The sequence below is a fragment of the Setaria viridis genome, chromosome 9 (assembly GCF_005286985.2).
Source record: "Setaria viridis chromosome 9, Setaria_viridis_v4.0, whole genome shotgun sequence".
Classification (NCBI taxonomy): Eukaryota; Viridiplantae; Streptophyta; class Magnoliopsida; order Poales; family Poaceae; genus Setaria; species Setaria viridis.
The window spans coordinates 13660452-13678620 of NC_048271.2; the positions used below are offsets into that span (position 1 = coordinate 13660452).

The window sequence follows — 18169 nt, forward strand, 5'->3', positions numbered from 1 at the left end:
CTTGTGCCTTTGTGATCATGTGATGTAAACTACCATTGAACTTTTCTAAGCTGGTTGTGCTCTTTTTTCCTTCCTAGGTTTTTCTCACGAGGTGTGAGTTTTTACCTAGGAAGGGTTTTAATGAGGCAGCCAACACTTGATCATATAGATTGTTGAACTAGTAACAGCTCTATCTATATATAATTCTGTCATTCTGTGTGAAATGTGAATGCGTGATGAACTTTGATTCTATAAAATTCTGTAAACTTTGATTCTGTGAACGGGCTGCGAGCTGGCACGGCCCGTGCAATTGGTCGCGCTCTGCGAGCAGGCTCGGCACGAAAAATACATTGTGAGCTCGTGCTTGAGTTGTCGGTGTAGCCCATGAACCAGCACGGTATGGTACGATGGTGACGTAGTATGAGGTCAGACCCGACACGAAAATAACCGTGCCTTTCCGAACCCGTACCGGATCGGACTAGGCGGCACGAATGGACAACTATACCAGCTACACCGCGGAGCGGCCGGCAGATCGCTTGCGTCCCCAGAAAAGCCGCGGCGTGCGGGGTGCCGGTGCCAACGCTCGTGTTCACCCCCCTCCGCTTTTCCCGGTTTTTCACCCCCCCCCCCCCCCCCCCCCCCCCCCCCCCCCCCCCCCGCCTCTCTGGCCTCTGGACCCCCGCGCTTCACTTTTCCCAGCGAAAATTTAAAATCTTCCGCAGGAAACAAGACACGCCGCGGTTATTCCCGCCCACCACGCGCACTTCCCCACCCGTCCCCTCCAGTTCAAATTACAGAGCCCCACTGGCCATGCCAGTCGCGCGGGCCCCACGGAGGAGTGGGGCCCAGACGTCAGAGTCACCGATCCCCGCCACGTGGACGCTGCGGTCCCCACCTCCGCGCGGCGCCCCTGCCGCCTACGGCAGTAGAAAGGGGCAGAGGCTATAGCACAGTGTCGCCTCCCACCTCCTGCCGTCTCGCTTTAAAATCCCGCGACGCCGTGGCCGCTCACCTCTTTTGGAGCAGGCCATGTGAAGCCTCTGACCTCCCGATACCTTCCCCTCCGCTCGCCCCCCTCCCTTCCCGTGCTGCAGGCAGCAGGCTGCGGCAGCAGGACACCGCGCCAGCGTCGCCTCACGTGGGGGGCGCGAAGCTTCCGCGAGATCCGCGTGCGCGCGATGTCGTCGCGGCCGTCGTCGTCGTCGTCGCGGCGGAGCAGCTCGCCGTTCTCCGCGGGGCACCGCCGCCCGCCCACCGCGTCCTCCTCCTCGAGCTCGTACTTCAGCTCCGGCCGCCTCATTCCGCGCTCGTCCCCGTCCTCCGTCAGCTCCAGCTTCTACGGCGGCGGGGGCGGGGGCAGCTCGAGGTCCACCACCCCCGGCCGCCGCCGCTCGTCCGTGGCACCGGCGCCGGAGCCGGCGCCCGCGCTCGCGCCAGTGCCGTTCCCCAGCGCGGACGAGCTCGTCATCGAGGACACCTCCCGATCCGGCGACAGCATCTCCGTCACCATCCGCTTCCGGCCGCTCAGGTGGGGATCTCGGAGGGGGTCACGCGGATCTGTTCGTCTGGGGCTGTGAGTAGGGTTGGGAAGCGCTCGAAGTGGTTTTGAGCTGGATTTGGTGTGGTTGCAGCGAGCGGGAGTTCCAGCGCGGCGATGAGATCTCGTGGTACCCGGATGGGGATCGGCTTGTGCGGTGCGAGTACAACCCGGCGACGGCTTATGCTTACGGTGAGTAGCCATCCTTCAGTTCCATCTTCGTCCAATTGTGCAATGCAGGTGGTGGGATTGGGGATATGTGCAATTTTAGGCATTGGAATTATACTCTCGAGCCTTTTTCTAATTTGGGGCTTCGGAAATAAATTATGGATTCGGACACTTAATGAACTTCTAAAATTAGTTCTTAGTAGTATTTTGTTACTATTGTAGACATACACATGTGCATATGAGCTTAGATGTGGCTTCATGATGAAACCAAAATCTAGGACATGGTCTACAGTTTTGGAAGGCATCTGTAGCTATGGAAGCATATGTTGTTAATATCTAGTCACTATTATGAGGGTTGCGCCGTTTTATGCCTTTTCAAGCTGATCGTAAAGTATTGCTTACTGCTGGTTGTTGAATCTTGATTGGTTAGCTTACAGTGTCCTATGAGTTTTTGTTACTCGGATAGCTTGGGCTGATGAAACAAACTCATTCTGGCAGCATTAGTTCATCTGCACCTGCCCAATTTGTTTCGGATCCTTAGATGTTTGAAAGTTGTGTTCACAGACGCAATGCATGTTATCATCATGGTCTACTAGGACAATTCCTATTTTGTTGTGCAAAGGAACATCGTGTATATCGACATTTGAGTATTTGACCATATCTTTGTTGGATGTGCACTTAATTGAACTGGTGCTGAGTACAGTGATTCAGTGAATAGTCTAGACTCTGGAGTGTACTTCCTGGCACCGGCGGAGCTACGTGGGGGCCAAAGTGGGCCACGGCCCCCCATTGGTCAAAACAATTTTTCACGCTTCTACATGAAAGCTGGAGGCCCGCAACGTGATGGCCTAGTAAATTGGCTAACGATTAGGAAAACAGGTCCACCGTAAGGCATCGTGCAGTTCTTTTGCAATGCAGTCACCCTACGGCCGGCCGCCAGCGCGTGTGGCCATATGCGTCCCTGGCTTGGCGCTTCGCCGGCCTCCGCTGCTCCGTGCTGGCTTCACGCTCTTAGCCTGCCACACCTCCCAATCAAGTCCACATTTCCTAGTGTAGGCAGATTGTTATTAGCTTCTTTTGTAATTTTGTTCCTTGCTTCTAGATCTCATGAGCAAGATGCATCGTTAGCCATATTAGAAAGCAACTTCCAGCTCTTGCATACTTGAAGTTAGGTCCTGCAACTCAAACTGAAGAATGTAAGGCTTCTAGACTGAGCATCAGTGCCATTTTTTTTGAGCGAAAAGCATCAGTGCCATTTTCAATTCAATTAGTTTTTCCTTCTTGGTTTGAGTGTTCAGAGAGCGGCCACCGTGCATATTATTGTCTTCTTTGTGATTTTGATGTCTTCACAAATCAAAGAACAAGGTTTTGCGTAATGGAATAAAGTTCATATTAGGCAAATTGGCCCCCCTACGTTTCATTCCTAGCTCCGCCACTGCTTCCTGGACAACATCAGCATGAGATGAGTCATTGTGACAACCACAAAATAAGGAGTAGTGACTGTTGGTTTTGAAATTCATCTGGAAGACTGACATTCTTCACAATCACATATAGCTTAGGAAGCATAGGTTGGTCAGATCCTTCTTTTGCTTACTGCAGGGTGTTAGTATGAAGTATGAACCCATAACCCTGAGATGTGGCTGCACCAAAGTGGGTACTGTAGGTCTCTGTAGCTTCTCCAAAATCCGAGACACTGATTTGCAGCATCACTGCTGTTCAAACTTTCAAGTTACCATTGATTTGCAAGTATGGAAATATTTTTTTTGAGGAACTCTACAGAAATATTTGCGCTCTACAATAGTCTTTAGGTACATTCACCTGCTGGGCTGTAGAAGCATTCAGCATAGTCAGACGCTGCTACAGATGTACCATATTGCAAAAAAAAAATGTGATCTGCTGGCAAGCCACATTTAGGTCCTGTTTGTTTGAGCTTCCTGGCAGCTTCTCAGCGTGAAAAGTCAGAAGCTCAAACAAACAGCGATCTTCTCATGTAGCTTCCGAAAAGCTGGAAGCCTAGACAAGTTGAGTTTATATGGAAAGCGGGAAAGCTCAGTTTTATGAGCTTTTCGTAGCTTTTTGAGCTCAGAAAGTTAAATGCATCTTCTAAAAGCTAGTGTTGGCTCTTCAGAAGCAAAAAGCTAACAGCAGCTTTTTAGAAAAGCTCAAAAGCTGCAGCTCAAACAAGCAGGCCCTTAAACTTGGTAGAATAGACAAGACTTGATATGGTTTCCACTGTATCTTTGATTCTCCCATAACACAAACAAGGTGAGACAGATGGGTAGGGCCAGGAGGTGCAATAGTCCCAAACGGAAAGTTGATGCACGAGCAAAATAAAAGGAGAAACAACTTGGTAGAATAGACAAGACTTGATATGGTTTCCACTGGATCTTTGATTCTCCCATAACACGAACAAGGAGAGACAGATAGGTAGGGCCAGGAGGTGCAATAGTCCCAAACGGAAAGTTGATGCATGAGCAAAATAAAAGGAGAAACAACCTGGTAGAAACATTTTTATAATAAGTTCAATTTCTACTTCCTGTAACTGTTACTAAACATTTGCACTGATGTTTTTGGCTCATTATAATTTTTGTTCCTAATCGCAGTCAATCAATCTGACCTAATCCAGCACACAGCTTTGTTGTGCAGATTAAGACATCACACAGTTTATGTTCTATTCGTCTGCTATATCAACATTATGTTAACTTAATAATCAATGGTTATTTCTCCCTTCGCTTAATTTTTTCAGATAGAGTTTTTGGGCCTTCGACAACCACCGAAGCTGTCTATGATGTTGCAGCTCGCCCTGTTGTGAAAGGTGCTATGGAGGGCATAAATGGTATGCCAATTTTGGCTTATTTAGATCATCTTAAGCATTTTTTATGGTCTGCATTTTGCCTTATTAAGATAACCTGCACACACTTTATGGTGATTTTTTGTTCACTACTGTTGTATCACATAATGAGTGAATTCTACGTCCACATGTAATTTTACTCTCTTGGTTATGAGCTAATGGGGCGCAGTTTTTTTCCTAACTATTCAATTCCTATCTTTAATTGCAGCACCATTTATTTGTTACAGAATTACTGTTTTACCTTGTTTAATGAGTTGCTAACTTGTCAATTCACTTGCATCATTTCTAAACACAACTTTGTACCGATTTGTAGGGACCGTTTTTGCTTATGGTGTCACAAGTAGTGGGAAGACCCACACAATGCATGTAAGTTCCCATATCCAAAATCTGTTGGAAGAATTACCAAGCTAATTTCCTAGGAAAGCTATAACTATATGGGCATACAGTTAGTTTATCCATGTGGCCCCTGCTGAGGTCCAGATTTGTAGATCCTCTGTCTAGCACATGCACATTACTTCCAATGCAGTTCTACTTGGAAGATATTTTCTTCAACTGCTAAGCGATAGTAACTGTAACACATGAATATGACTTTTACATGTTAAACGTACGCTCCTGCATGGTTTTTTAGGGCAGCATGAATGTTTGTACTTATCTGTTTGTCTTTTCTGATTTTTTGCAGGGTGACCAGAATTGTCCTGGAATAATTCCACTTGCCATTAAGGATGTCTTCAGCATGATCCAAGATGTATGGCAGTAAATACTTGAGTTACAAAAAGTCAAGCAATCCTGCTTTTATGATTCCTTTTCTAACTCTTCTAAGTCATAATGTCCTTATTTCAAATGAATATATTTCTTAAATGTTTAAATGGATGAGCACTTTACCATGACCTCTTCCTAAATAAGAATACCTCCTAAATCTGCACTGATGTCTTCTTGGCACTTCTTATGATCCTGTGTATATATCAATACTATCGAATGTCATTGTTTAGCAATTAGAACACTGTATATTACCCAAGCAAGCTATGTTTATACAACTTAGCAGTTTGTGGTTTTTTAACCCAAGAAGCTAGAGCTTTAAGTCTTGATCTGTTTAGTTGTGTGGTGGTCCTTTCTTGAAAGTTAGCTACATAGGAACATTCTTAAATCTGGAGGGCTTTACTACTTTTCTTTATACAAAAGAGAATCTCCGGTTAGTTTTTATTCTACAAGAGGGAGAACTTCTAATCATTTGGTTAAGGGCTTTGAGAGCCAGAGTGTGAAGATTGACGTCTCCAAGAAAGTTGTGATTACAAAGTTCCATATGAATGGGCTCGCATATACACAAATTTTGGACTGCCATTTTCTTGTAAATCTTACTGTGTCCTGAACTGTACCGCGTGCTTGATGCTGCTCAATTCTCTCCTGTATTTCATCACCTACTCTGGCTATCACTTAACTGCAACCCTCGTTTTCCCTATCTTGATCAACAGAGTCCTGGAAGGGAATTTTTGCTCCGTGTGTCGTATCTTGAAATCTATAATGAGGTATACTACCTGGGCAAGTTTGACTGTTTTTATCGTTTTCAGAAATTTCTTCGATGCATGCATTTGGTCTTACGTTATTTGATTACTCAACAATCCTTTATGTAACTCACCCTATGCTTTTATCTTGACTGTCTTGGCCCTTCACAAAAGGGTTCTTGTTTGATAATTCTACCTGGAATGCACTTCACTTTATCTAGTATAACCTTTTTTGTTTGCTGGCTGCAAATCTTTTAGTTATGCAGAATCTATACTTGTTGTTAAGTAGTTACTCCCATGCAGTACAAATATTTGCCATCGTGTTTTTCTTTATGGACATATTAGACTACCGAGTCTAATTTTCCTTTCTTGGAGGTCTAAGCAAAATTTGATGTCACTTTCTATGGCAAGGTTATCTATATTGTTATTCACTCTCAGCTTGTACTATATGGATAGATTTAATCTGTATATCTCATTGCAGGTGATAAATGATTTACTTGATCCTACTGGCCAAAATTTGCGTGTGCGGGAGGATGCACAGGTTTAAATCTCTAGAACCTTTTGGCGTATTCTCATGATATACTGATACAGAGAATTGACAAGTAGTTTCAACTGAATGATTTTATTGCAAGATATGAAAAACAATCTGATTTTTGTTCTTACTTCTTACTTAGGTAGAATTATCTTAGTGTTTACTCAGGATTGCTATCTGGACGCAGTTTGTTGCCTTCAATTGGTGGAAATTTTGAAGTCAACATGTACATTGTTTTTGTTGCGTGCCATCTTGTTCTGGGAGTGATTAACATGATATGATCCTATTTATCTTAATCATAGCATACAGGATTATTTTCATATCCCACCTTCCTAATTTGTTTTTTATTCATTTACAGTGTTACCTTTGGTATATCAAAATGTAGCTTATAGTTTCATCCATTGCAATTAATATTTCATTTATGAGCTTCTCTAATTGCTTCCTTTCTTTTTCTTCTCTCTCTAGGGAACCTATGTAGAAGGAATAAAAGAAGAAGTAGTTTTATCTCCAGGACATGCTCTTTCTTTTATTGCAGCTGGTGAAGGTGATTATGTTTTCTTTCCCAGTTATTAGTATGTTACTAGCACCATGATTTCTGGGGGCATGTTTTACTGTCATTTTTACCAAAGATACTTTTTCTTGTTATGGCTGTTTGAGGTGACAGTACATCTTGGGGTACTATGTCATATGATAGTCTGTTACTTCCCGATTCATTTTTTATGGCTTCTTCCTAAATTTCAATTAGCCTGTCCACTAATTGGTTTGGGCAGGCAACAGAATTGTGTTGATTCATTGAGATCTGTGCTTTTAGTTATCCACCTTATGTTTCTCTAAATTACAGCATATGCTTTGCTTCTCTTGTAAGTTCTTGGTCCTTGCCTTACAATCATATTCTTTGTTTGGACTCCATGTTACCAATCCAAGTTCTAGCTACTCATGCACATTAAAAAATTATTTAGCAACCATAACTACTACTCTTATACTCTATTCTGAACCACAACGTGAACCTTTCCGGGGAAACAGAAATATTGTCATTTATATTCTGCTTTCTAAGATTCTCAAGAACCCATGTATGATATTGACCACTCACGAGTTATTCTTGTCCATATTTTTTGTTCACCTGGTTATGTATAGTTGTTTTTTTATCACCCAGGGCTTCAACGGTGTTAACTAATGAAAATCTGTTTTCACTTTTCTGAAATATGGAATAATTTCAGTTGTGTAATGAAGTGGCATGAGTTCATTTTTTACATCTAAACTAATACTATGTAACATGACAGAACATCGGCATGTTGGCTCTAACAACTTCAACTTATTTAGTAGCCGAAGTCATACTATTTTCACATTGGTGAGTTCATAATTTCCTTCAGCATTTAATGACCAATGCAGTTCTGCAAATGTTTCCCTTTGGTTATTTCCTATGCCGTAAATACTCCTGAGTTGCTGGATTCACCTGTACCATCGCTAATCACATTCGTGATATGCTGTACTCCTTTATTTGACCCATAGCATATCTGTGCTCTTCTTCAGATGATTGAAAGCAGTGCCCGTGGTGATGAGTATGATGGGGTCATGTATTCGCAGCTCGTACGTTATTCTGCTCGACTGCTCCTAAGAACTATTTTCTTTTTACACTTTTCAGTTGCCCACGAGTTTCTAATATCATATTTTGTGGTTGTCATTTTCTAGAATTTGATTGATCTAGCTGGTTCTGAGAGCTCTAAGACAGAGACTACAGGGTTAAGAAGAAGGGAAGGTGCATATATTAACAAGAGTCTTTTAACTCTTGGAACTGTAAGTTCTCATTGCCAATCATATGTGACAACTCAGGATTGCTGGTATACTATCAGCAACTTTGACTTCAACTCAGCTTCTTAAGAATTTGACCATTGTATAACTATACCTTCTGTCAAAATATTTTCGGTCTTAAGTTCTGTTGACTTGAACATTTTTCTATTCAAAGGTCATTGGCAAGCTCAGCGAAGGGAGGGCTACACATATACCCTATCGTGATTCTAAGTTGACCCGTTTGCTACAGTCATCATTAAGTGGCCATGGTCATGTCTCAGTAAGTACTTACCTTTTCTGTATCTCCGGGAGCCATTCCTTTTGGAACTCACTCCATTGTTCTGGAGGAGGCATTGAAGAAGTAAACCATTGAACCTCCTTCTGAAGTGGTCAGCTGATATGCTTACTTTCTTCATGCAGCTAATTTGTACAATTACCCCAGCATCAAGCAACATGGAAGAAACACATAATACATTGAAATTTGCAAGCAGAGCAAAACGTGTCGAAATTTACGCTTCTCGCAACCGGGTAAATATTTAGGCATACAAAACTGATTTCCAATGCCACCATTCTAGAAAATAAATTAACTGACATAATGATTTTGACTGCCCAGATAATTGATGAGAAGTCTTTGATCAAGAAGTATCAGAGAGAAATATCCTCTCTAAAGCAAGAACTGGATCAGCTAAGGAGAGGAATGATTGGTGGTGCTAGCCAGGAAGAAATTATGAGTTTACGTCAGCAGGTATGTTCTGTTTGCTTGATAGAACTGTGCTGTTACGTTGTTCTGTGCTCCTTGAAAACTGATTCTGTAGAATAATCTTTGTGTTGGTAAGTTGATAAATGGTTGAAAGTACTTTTCTTTCTTTCCCTTTTAGCTGGAGGAGGGCCAGGTAAAGATGCAGTATCGTCTGGAGGAGGAAGAGGAAGCGAAAGCAGCTCTAATGAGCAGGATACAACGCTTGACCAAATTAATACTCGTTTCCACAAAAAACAATATTCCTGCCTTGACAGATAGTCATCAGCGGCACAATTCTTCTAGTGAGCAAGATGTAAGTATTAATTGCTAAACTACTGTACATTTGCATGTAATCTTTCTTTATGCTTCTGTTTGCTGTACCTTTTATCTGAAAATATAAATTATCTGTATATTTCAGAAGTTAAGCACTTCACAAGATAGTTCGATGCCTGTCCAAAATGAAGGCACCACAAAAGACCCCCTAACATCTGCTTTGCCGGACTCATTGGATGAGATCAATCAATTAAGATCTGCCAGTGGGGAGCATTCTTCAATTACTGGTTCCGCACCAGATTCAGTGCAGGTAAATTACCTGCCAATTTTTTTCAATTAAAAATTCCTAATTTGTAAGGTTTTGAAGGGCATTGGAACTCTTCATTCTTGCTAATAAGCAATTATTAGCTCTACACAAGAATCCCTTTGACAGGCCACCTTGACTCAACTCCTGAGAAACAATTTCTAAGTGAACTTTTATTTTCAACTCTGATTTCTTAACTTGGCATTTCAGGCAGGTTTCACGGCATCAGATCAAATGGATCTACTTATTGAGCAAATTAAGATGCTTGCTGGGGAGGTTGCATTTGGTACCAGTTCGCTGAAAAGATCAATCGAACAATCGATAGATGACCCTGAAGGGACAAAGGACCAAGTATTCCCCTCTTTATCATTTTTTTCGTTTTTACCTTTTCATCAGTATCAAAGCAGTGATTAGTGGTGCACTATGTGTTACTTCTGGAAAGAAATTAATAGTTGAACAAATAGCGAAGCCCGTTAACCTTTGAAGCAGCAAGCAGACATAAAGCATGAGAATTAGCCTTTTCTGTTCACATGCATGGCAGGAAAAATAACATTCCGTGTAGCTGGGTTCTGGAATCTATTTTGATACACATTGTATAGTTGCTTAAAATATTCACATACATCTTTATAACAGATCGAGAATTTAGAACGTGAAATCCAGCAAAAAAGAAGGCACATGCGAGCCCTGGAACAACAAATCATGGAAAGCGGCGAAGCATCAGTTGCTAATGCTTCCATGGTGGATATGCAGCAGGTGATATGTCCAGCATATGGATTTCCCTCTTGTTTCTGCAATTTCCCCCCTTCAATAGTAACATGTTTGTTTTTGTGAAAACAGACTATTTCAAAACTGACAGCTCAATGCAGTGAGAAAGCTTTTGAGTTAGAGGTGATCTTTTGAACTTCTACTGTGATTTCCATAAAACTCAATTACCCTGGAATGGCTTTTTGACAATTGTTTTGTGTGTTTTTTTGGGACAGTTAAAATCAGCTGATAATCGTGTCCTTCAAGAGCAGCTACATCAGAAGGTTCTCTCTCTCTCTCTCTCTCTCAATTTTCACTTTAAAATCTTCAAGTTGGCAAAAGTTTTATCCAAACGTTTTGCTAATTGCAGAATGTGGAAATCAATGAGTTACAAGAAAAAGTTCTTCGCCTTGAGCAACAGCTCTCAATAAAAGCTGATATACCCCCTGAGCAGGAGACTAATTACACACAGCAGGAGACTATTGATTTGAAATCTAAACTTCAGTCCAAGGTTCTTTTACTGATCCTTGCGTTGTCTGTGTTCTTTCAACTGAATTTCTTTCCATGCATTTTAGTGACAGTCTTTTGCAATTTCTTTCATTTTGTATTTTTGTACTCTTGCACAGTATACCTACCTGTATAATTTATTGTGGTATAGTCTTCAATATAGAATAGCCATGATTAGGTTTACTGATCTATAGACCCTTGGTCTTCTTTCACCAACTTTCTTGCTACACCCTTACTGTAATTCTAGTATATAGAAATATTATGTGTGTTCCTTACATGACTGTATGCAAATACTGTTCATTCTTGGTTTATCTTAATTCATGTTAACCAACTTTGCTGATGTACTTTAACAGGAAGCTGAGATTGAAAAGCTGAAATATGAGCACCTGAAAATTACTGAGGAGCATCATGACTTGATCAGTCAAAACCATAAATTAAGTGAGGAAGCTGCATATGCAAAGGAATTGGCATCTTCAGCTGCTGTTGAACTTAAGAATTTAGCTGAAGAAGTTACAAAGTTATCCGTACTAAATGCAAAGCAGGCAAAGGAGTTATTAGTTGCTCAAGAGATGGCACATTCAAGGGTTCATGCTAGAAAGGGTCGTACAACTAGTAGGGGCAGGGATGAGGTTGGGACATGGAGCCTAGATTTAGAGGACATGAAGATGGAGCTACAGGCTAGAAGACAGAGGGAGGCTGCTCTGGAAGCTGCTTTGGCAGAGAAGGAGCTTCTCGAAGAGGAGTACAAGAAAAAGTTTGACGAGGCAAAGAAAAAGGAACTATCTTTGGAAAATGATCTAGCAGGCATGTGGGTCCTCGTTGCTAAGTTGAAGAGAGGGGCTTTAGGCATATCCGATTTGAATGTTGATGATCGATCAGTCAACCTAGCTGATATAACTAATGGCACAAAGGAAAACAAAGTTGACAAGAATTTTGCTCTAGTTGAGAAACAAATTTCAGATGATACTGTGAAGTTGACCACAGAAGAACATAGAAGTCCGGAGTTTGAACCGCTTCTTGTTCGTCTGAAGGTATATACATTTTTTTGTTTATACATATTTCATTAGTTTTTGAAGTAGTGTACACTATCAACTTCCTATAACTTTAATCTGTTATGCAAAGCTGGATTTGGAAATCTGAAAAGTAGATTGAGGGTGCTGCAGTGGTGCCATCGTAATTAATATTAACAAAACTTTGTGCACAGAAGGGAATACGTGAAGCTATCTTATCGCAGCATTGTAAAACCTGCGTGGAATCTAGGTTTAGCTTGATGTAGACAACTTTTATGTTTAAATCAGTAGACACATGTCCACAAACAAGCTTAGTGGTGGCAACACAGCTCTTGCTGTCAGATACATGGACTAGTGGTTATATCTGAACCACTATTTGAATTTGCTCCATCATTGATATTGGTGGTTCAATTAGTCAACTCAGTAAATCAGGTGACAGTTGCTGCTGGATTGCCGATAGTGAGTGATACGTGCCACTTGCAAACCTAATAAATTCTTCTATATGCAGGCTAAAATTCAGGAGATGAAGGAAAAGGACTTAGACCCCTTAAGTGACAAAGATGGGAACTCACACGTCTGCAAAGTATGCTTCGAATCTGCAACAGCTGCAGTATTGCTTCCTTGCCGGCACTTTTGCTGTAAGCAACTGCCTCCTAGGCTGGTGAATTGCTTTCATGCGTTGAAGTTGACTTTTCATTCTAACCGCACGGGTTTCTCCTTTTCAGTGTGCAAGCCCTGCTCGCTTGCCTGTTCAGAGTGCCCTCTGTGCCGCACTAGAATCGCCGACAGGATAATCACCTTCACATGAATCTCTTGCTAGCTTCAGGTGCCAAACACTTCACTACCTTTTTTTTAGAAAAGAAACACTTTCACTACCTGCACGTTGACCTCTGTATTTTCCTAACGAGATGTGCGTCTCTCTGGCAGGTGGTTCTGAAGCTCGCATTCTCTTGTAAAATCCTCAGGGTATATGTTTCTCTTTTTTTCCTTGTAGCAAAGAAGGTGCCTTTTATGTTCCTTCTGTGTTGTATCGCCATTCTTTCGATTACCCTATAGGCTCATCTTTCGTTCTTTGTTGTACCGAGGAGTTACAAATGATGACTTCTCGCTGTGCAAATATGTATAGATATGCGACTCGACATTGTAACACATTTTGATTTTTTGTTTTCCCCCCCTGAAGAAAAGCAGTCAGCAACCTGATGTCAACAAGATGTCTGCTTGCCTTTTTGATTGGGCTGGACAATTCGGCCTGTAATATATGCTGATCCTTCGGACGTGCCAAAATTTGCGATGTTGGGTTGCGAAGTTTCGTAATTGTGATGTTGGTGGGCCAATATTTTGGCTCATCCAGACAAAAATGGTAGACCACATGACTTGCTGTGTCCAGCCCACTAAGGTGGCAAGTCCCTGAAATAGGTTGACTACCATCACTGCTGTGCTGTCCAGTCCAGTTCGTTGGTTGCACCGGATCAGCTCAGCAGTGGTGAGCTGAAAACATCGTAATTTCTAGGATACAAAATCGCCGCATGTGCTGACCACTCCATTTAGGTGAGTCGATTTCTAAAACCGAAACACCCCATTAATTCCCGACAATATTTTCTTAGGCTTGACAAAGAACAAGATAGCAATGCAGTCTTTGTTATTGTAGTTTATGAATGGTGAGAACCTCCATGATTCTTGCAATTCGAATTCAAATTGACCTAGGAACGAACGATCATACGACGAGCAAGGTGTGCACTAGTACGGTGTACCGTGTGCAGTTGCAGAAACAGCCGGAGTCGAGCACTGGCAGTACCGATGGCACATTCACGCGAGGCACAGGTGAACGGGCAGCATCTGACACAGTACCACCTCCCGTCACCAGAGCCGACTCCTTCCGGACACCCCGTCATCTCAGCCGTCCGAGCGTCGCCACCCCCCGAACCCAACAAAAAGGAGAAAGAGAAAGGGGAAGGGAAGAACGCCGGAGCGGGAGCCTGACGCCACCTCCTCCCTCCTCCCGGATTCAGATCTCTCCTCGGCTCGCCTCCATTCCCATCCCCACCCCCGTCTCCGTCTCGATCGGCCGCGGCGTCGGAGAGGTTGGCGGCGGCTGCGCCCAATGGAGGCCATCCGGAAGCAGGCCTCCAAGCTCCGGGAGCAGGTCGCCCGGCAGCAGCAGGTGAGCACGCCGCACCCGTCCCCCTTCTCAAGATCCCCGCCATCCGTTCCTCCGCGCCCCGGCCGCGGGCTCGCACCGCCCGCCCGACCACGAGATCCGGTTGCCGTCGCTAGGTTGTTTGTTGATGACTGATGACCGATGACGCCCCTACGCGCTCGCGGCCGCGCGCGCCGGGTCGGTCGTGTTTCGCAGGCGGTGATGAAGCAGTTCGGGGGCGGGTACGGCGCGGACGGCGCCTTCGCGGACGAGGCCGACGCGCAGCAGCACTCCAAGCTCGAGAAGCTCTACATCTCCACGCGCGCCGCCAAGGTAAGAATGGTGGATCGATCATTCCCTCGTCACGGTCCTCGCTTGGTTTCATAGCTCCGTCTAGGCTCTGCTTACACAATGTGTTTGCGTTTTCGTTTGCTTCCAGCACTTCCAAAGGGATATTGTTCGCGGCGTCGAGGGCTACATTGTCACGGGTTCGAAGCAGGTCGAAATCGGTAAGCAGCTGTGCTGAATTCCCTGTCACCCTTTTGGTGAACCTGGAATTTGAATTTTGGAACTGGGAATGTGACGTGCTTTGTGCTGTGTAGGGAACAAGTTATGTGAGGACGGCAAGAAGTATGGCACCGAGAACACTTGTACCAGTGGGAGCACGCTGTCGAAGGCGGCATTAAGTTTCGCTAAGGCACGATCCATGATGGAAAAGGAAAGGGGTAACCTGCTGAAAGCCCTGGGCACGCAGGTATTGACCATCGCTTGCCTATATACCTGTAACGTATGAGCGGAATGCATGTGATTATGGATGATGAGCTACTGATGCGTTGTGCGTTACGCTTGGAATATTTCTAAATTTATTGAAGTAGACCTGGCAAATGGCACAAGTATTTGATTCATGTCAATTTTTGTTCGATTAGTTGTCAGTTATCGCAGAATAGAACACTAGCATTTCTGTTGGCTTATCTCTTATTTCTGTCTGTGTTGTACTGTTAGCATAGAAATATATGTTAGGGTAATTCATGCTAGTTAAATAGCCATTATGCATCTTCCATGAACTTGCAATAGTTTAATACTAAATGTATTGAAACTGCTGGCTTAATAACCTTTTCCTAATTTCTTATTCTTATGTTTAGTGAAAGTCCAGCAAACTAGAAGATAGGATCGTAGGAAAAAGTGGAAATTTGTTGTGCATGGGTCTGGGTGAGTTGATCTGCGCTTGTGAAGTGGCACTTTTTTTATTTGTATTTTCTATTGCTTTCCTTTTTCAAACATCTCATCTGGTATCTGTCTAAATTGTCAATTCCTTCTTTCAAGCTATTAAGTATTAACTTCCTTGTATTGACATGAATGCCATAACGCCTTACATACTCTGTACATTTATCCTGCAATCAAACCTCGACGAAGTTTTGTGTAAGTAACGTGAACTACCATCAGGTTGCAGAACCACTGAGGGCTATGGTTATGGGAGCTCCTTTGGAGGATGCTCGGCACCTTGCTCAAAGATATGACAGAATGCGTCAAGAAGCTGAAGCACAGGTAACTTCATTATGCATTCCATAATAGGTTTATATTTGCCTTTAGTCTTTGTATCTCGCCATTAACAAGAAAACGCATGCCTGCATCTATTTTCACCCTTGCTTCTGGTAGCAAGGAATCTTTACACTAATTCTCACCAATTGAAAGATACATGGTAAAATGACATAGCAAAAGCTATATTAGTCCATCTCAGATTACTAATAATGCATTGTAAAACTTTTCGGATCAAGGCATGTAATTTTTTGGATTTTAACAATCGTGGTTTTTTATTTAAGGAATGTACTTTGGGCAATTCAAGCTCAGGTCATACCATGTAAGCCATTAATAGAACTTATTTTTATGCATCTAGGCACATAGTTAACACACTTTCTGTTGCTTCTGCACTTACGCTAGAATTCAAATAAGAGCATTCCCTTTTCAGTTGAGCTGTAAGGCTATGTTGCATTTAGACCAAAGAAAATAGTTGAGAACTTGAGGAGTGACTGTATTAATTATCTGTGCAGCAAGTAGGTATATTAATAATTTCTGAGTCAATATTATGTTTACATTTTGTTTTCCATGTACTGTGACAACTGAACAAGACAAACTCTCTTATAAAAAAATTGCATTGTTCAGAATCTTCTTTTTTTCCCGTTTATTCTACTTTTCATCATTGTTTAGTCAGTCATCAGTCGACCTTCCCTTTTTTTGCGCACAACACTTTTTAAATATTGCACGGTAATTTTAAATCACTCAGCACGCTATACTGTTCAAAATACTCTTTGGTTTCTGCAGGCTATTGAAGTTTCGAAGCGCCAAATGAAATTAAGAGAGGCATCTGGAAATGGCGATATGATTTCAAGGCTAGAGGCTGCTGAAACAAAGCTGCAGGAGTTGAAGTCAAATATGGGGGTTTTGGGCAAAGAAGCTGTTGCAGCAATGACTGCTGTTGAAGCTCAACAGCAAAGGCTGACATTGCAGCGACTTATTGCATTGGTACATTCTTTGTATAGTTGGATGTTTGGGTGGTCACCTGACTATTTTCTCGGAAGTCTTGAGCTTTACTCATAACATTTATTGGTTTACTGAAGGTTGAATCTGAAAGAAATTACCACCAAAGGGTCCTACAAATTCTTGATCAGCTTGAAAGAGAGGTACTGATAGTTTCACATCCTTACCAAAGCTTGTATTAAAGAACTTTATGTCTTTGGTGAAAATCCAGTTGGTTCTGATATCCTGATCAAGAAGTCTTATTTTTCTAGATGGTATCTGAGCGCCAAAGAATTGAAGGAGCACCTCCTCCGGTGGTTGAAAGTTCCATGCCACCGCCACCTGCATATGAAGAAGTCAATGGTATATTCATGAGGAACACTGTTGCAGAATTGGTCGAGACTGTGGAGTACTTCTTGGCTGAGGTAACTTGCTTCATCACATTGCACAAGTTTTTTAGCTGCTAGCCGTTTCATGATAATCTTGCAGCTGAGAGTCAAATTTTCTTTGGCAGGCCATCCAGTCATATCGGGCTGAGAGCGACACTGAGCTCAACCTTGCAGCTGGTGACTACATAGTGGTCCGAAAGGTAGTGCTTTCTCATAGAGTAACAGTACTTGCTCCTTATCTTAGCCCAGGTGCACGGGCACCGACTAGTCAGCAGCTTAAATGATTGGCCTGCAACCAGCTTCATACTGATTGCTTTGCTCATTTCATCACTGTCTTGGTCGCATTATTCGCATTCGGTCACTGAACTTCTGTCGAAAACTTTCCTAATCAGGTTTCAAACAATGGATGGGCCGAAGGTGAATGTAGGGGTAAAGCTGGCTGGTTCCCTTACGACTACATCGAGAAACGGGAACGTGTGCTTGCAAGTAAAGTTGGCCAAGTTTTCTGAGACGCTCACCGAGCCATACATATCCCCGGGGTTGTACACTGTGTATTATGTTCGTTATCGTCAGAGAAGATCTGTAATTTTGTTGAAACCTGCCTGTTGGATGGCTTGTTCCTGCTTGGCTGGCCGTCCGCATTGTTCAAATCCGTATGGCAGGAACTGAACACTAATGTTTATCTTCATTCTTCAACTATCCCGTCAATATACACCCATAACTTTTCTTTTGTTTCAAGCATGCACAAAATCAGAAATCAAGCACCAATTAATCTCTATCGATTCACAAATCTGTTTAAATTGTATCTCTGGCACAGAAGTCAGTATTTGAGGGCTCATTTGGTTCTTGTCCAATAGGCACACTTCGTTACGTGCAGTATGTTCGATTTGTCATGCACTTTTGTTTTTTGATCGGCCACGGCCCATGATCCTGAAATGGCCAAAATTTATCCAGACAAATGTAGGGCCCCTTTGGCACGGCTCATCGAGCGGCTTCTAGGGTGGCTTTTGATGAAGTCGTGCCAAACGGGAGAAGGCAAAACGGCTCACCCGCGAAAGCCAGTAGAAGCCCCGCAAAATGCGGTCTCTACGTTTCTCCACCCACTGGAAAGCCATAAAAAGTGGCTTATTCCGGCTCCTCCTCGTCACTTTCCATCCTCGTCCCCGGTGGCGGCGGAGGGCGGAGGAGTGCCGGGGTG

At 43.0% G+C, this 18169-nt stretch overlaps 2 protein-coding genes across 2 annotated transcripts; both read left to right on the top strand.

Annotated features, from left to right (window-relative positions):
- Positions 1–985: 985 nt before the first annotated feature.
- On the top strand, positions 986–13188 carry LOC117836449 (kinesin-like protein KIN-7K, chloroplastic). Its single transcript, XM_034715872.2, has 25 exons — positions 986–1507; positions 1611–1708; positions 4431–4520; positions 4849–4901; positions 5215–5280; positions 6005–6058; positions 6516–6575; positions 7032–7110; positions 7847–7914; positions 8097–8153; positions 8256–8360; positions 8530–8634; positions 8775–8882; positions 8968–9099; positions 9233–9406; positions 9512–9676; positions 9881–10021; positions 10304–10423; positions 10508–10558; positions 10651–10698; positions 10785–10925; positions 11275–11952; positions 12440–12569; positions 12657–12757; positions 12859–13188. The coding sequence occupies exons 1-24, from the start codon at positions 1158–1160 to the stop codon at positions 12737–12739; spliced, it is 3156 nt and encodes a 1051-aa protein (XP_034571763.1). The 5' UTR covers positions 986–1157; the 3' UTR covers positions 12740–12757; positions 12859–13188.
- Positions 13189–13837: 649 nt separating this feature from the next.
- On the top strand, positions 13838–17709 carry LOC117836450 (SH3 domain-containing protein 2). Its single transcript, XM_034715873.2, has 10 exons — positions 13838–14092; positions 14285–14401; positions 14508–14577; positions 14671–14822; positions 15512–15613; positions 16388–16588; positions 16684–16746; positions 16855–17007; positions 17097–17171; positions 17364–17709. The coding sequence occupies exons 1-10, from the start codon at positions 14033–14035 to the stop codon at positions 17478–17480; spliced, it is 1110 nt and encodes a 369-aa protein (XP_034571764.1). The 5' UTR covers positions 13838–14032; the 3' UTR covers positions 17481–17709.
- Positions 17710–18169: the final 460 nt, after the last annotated feature.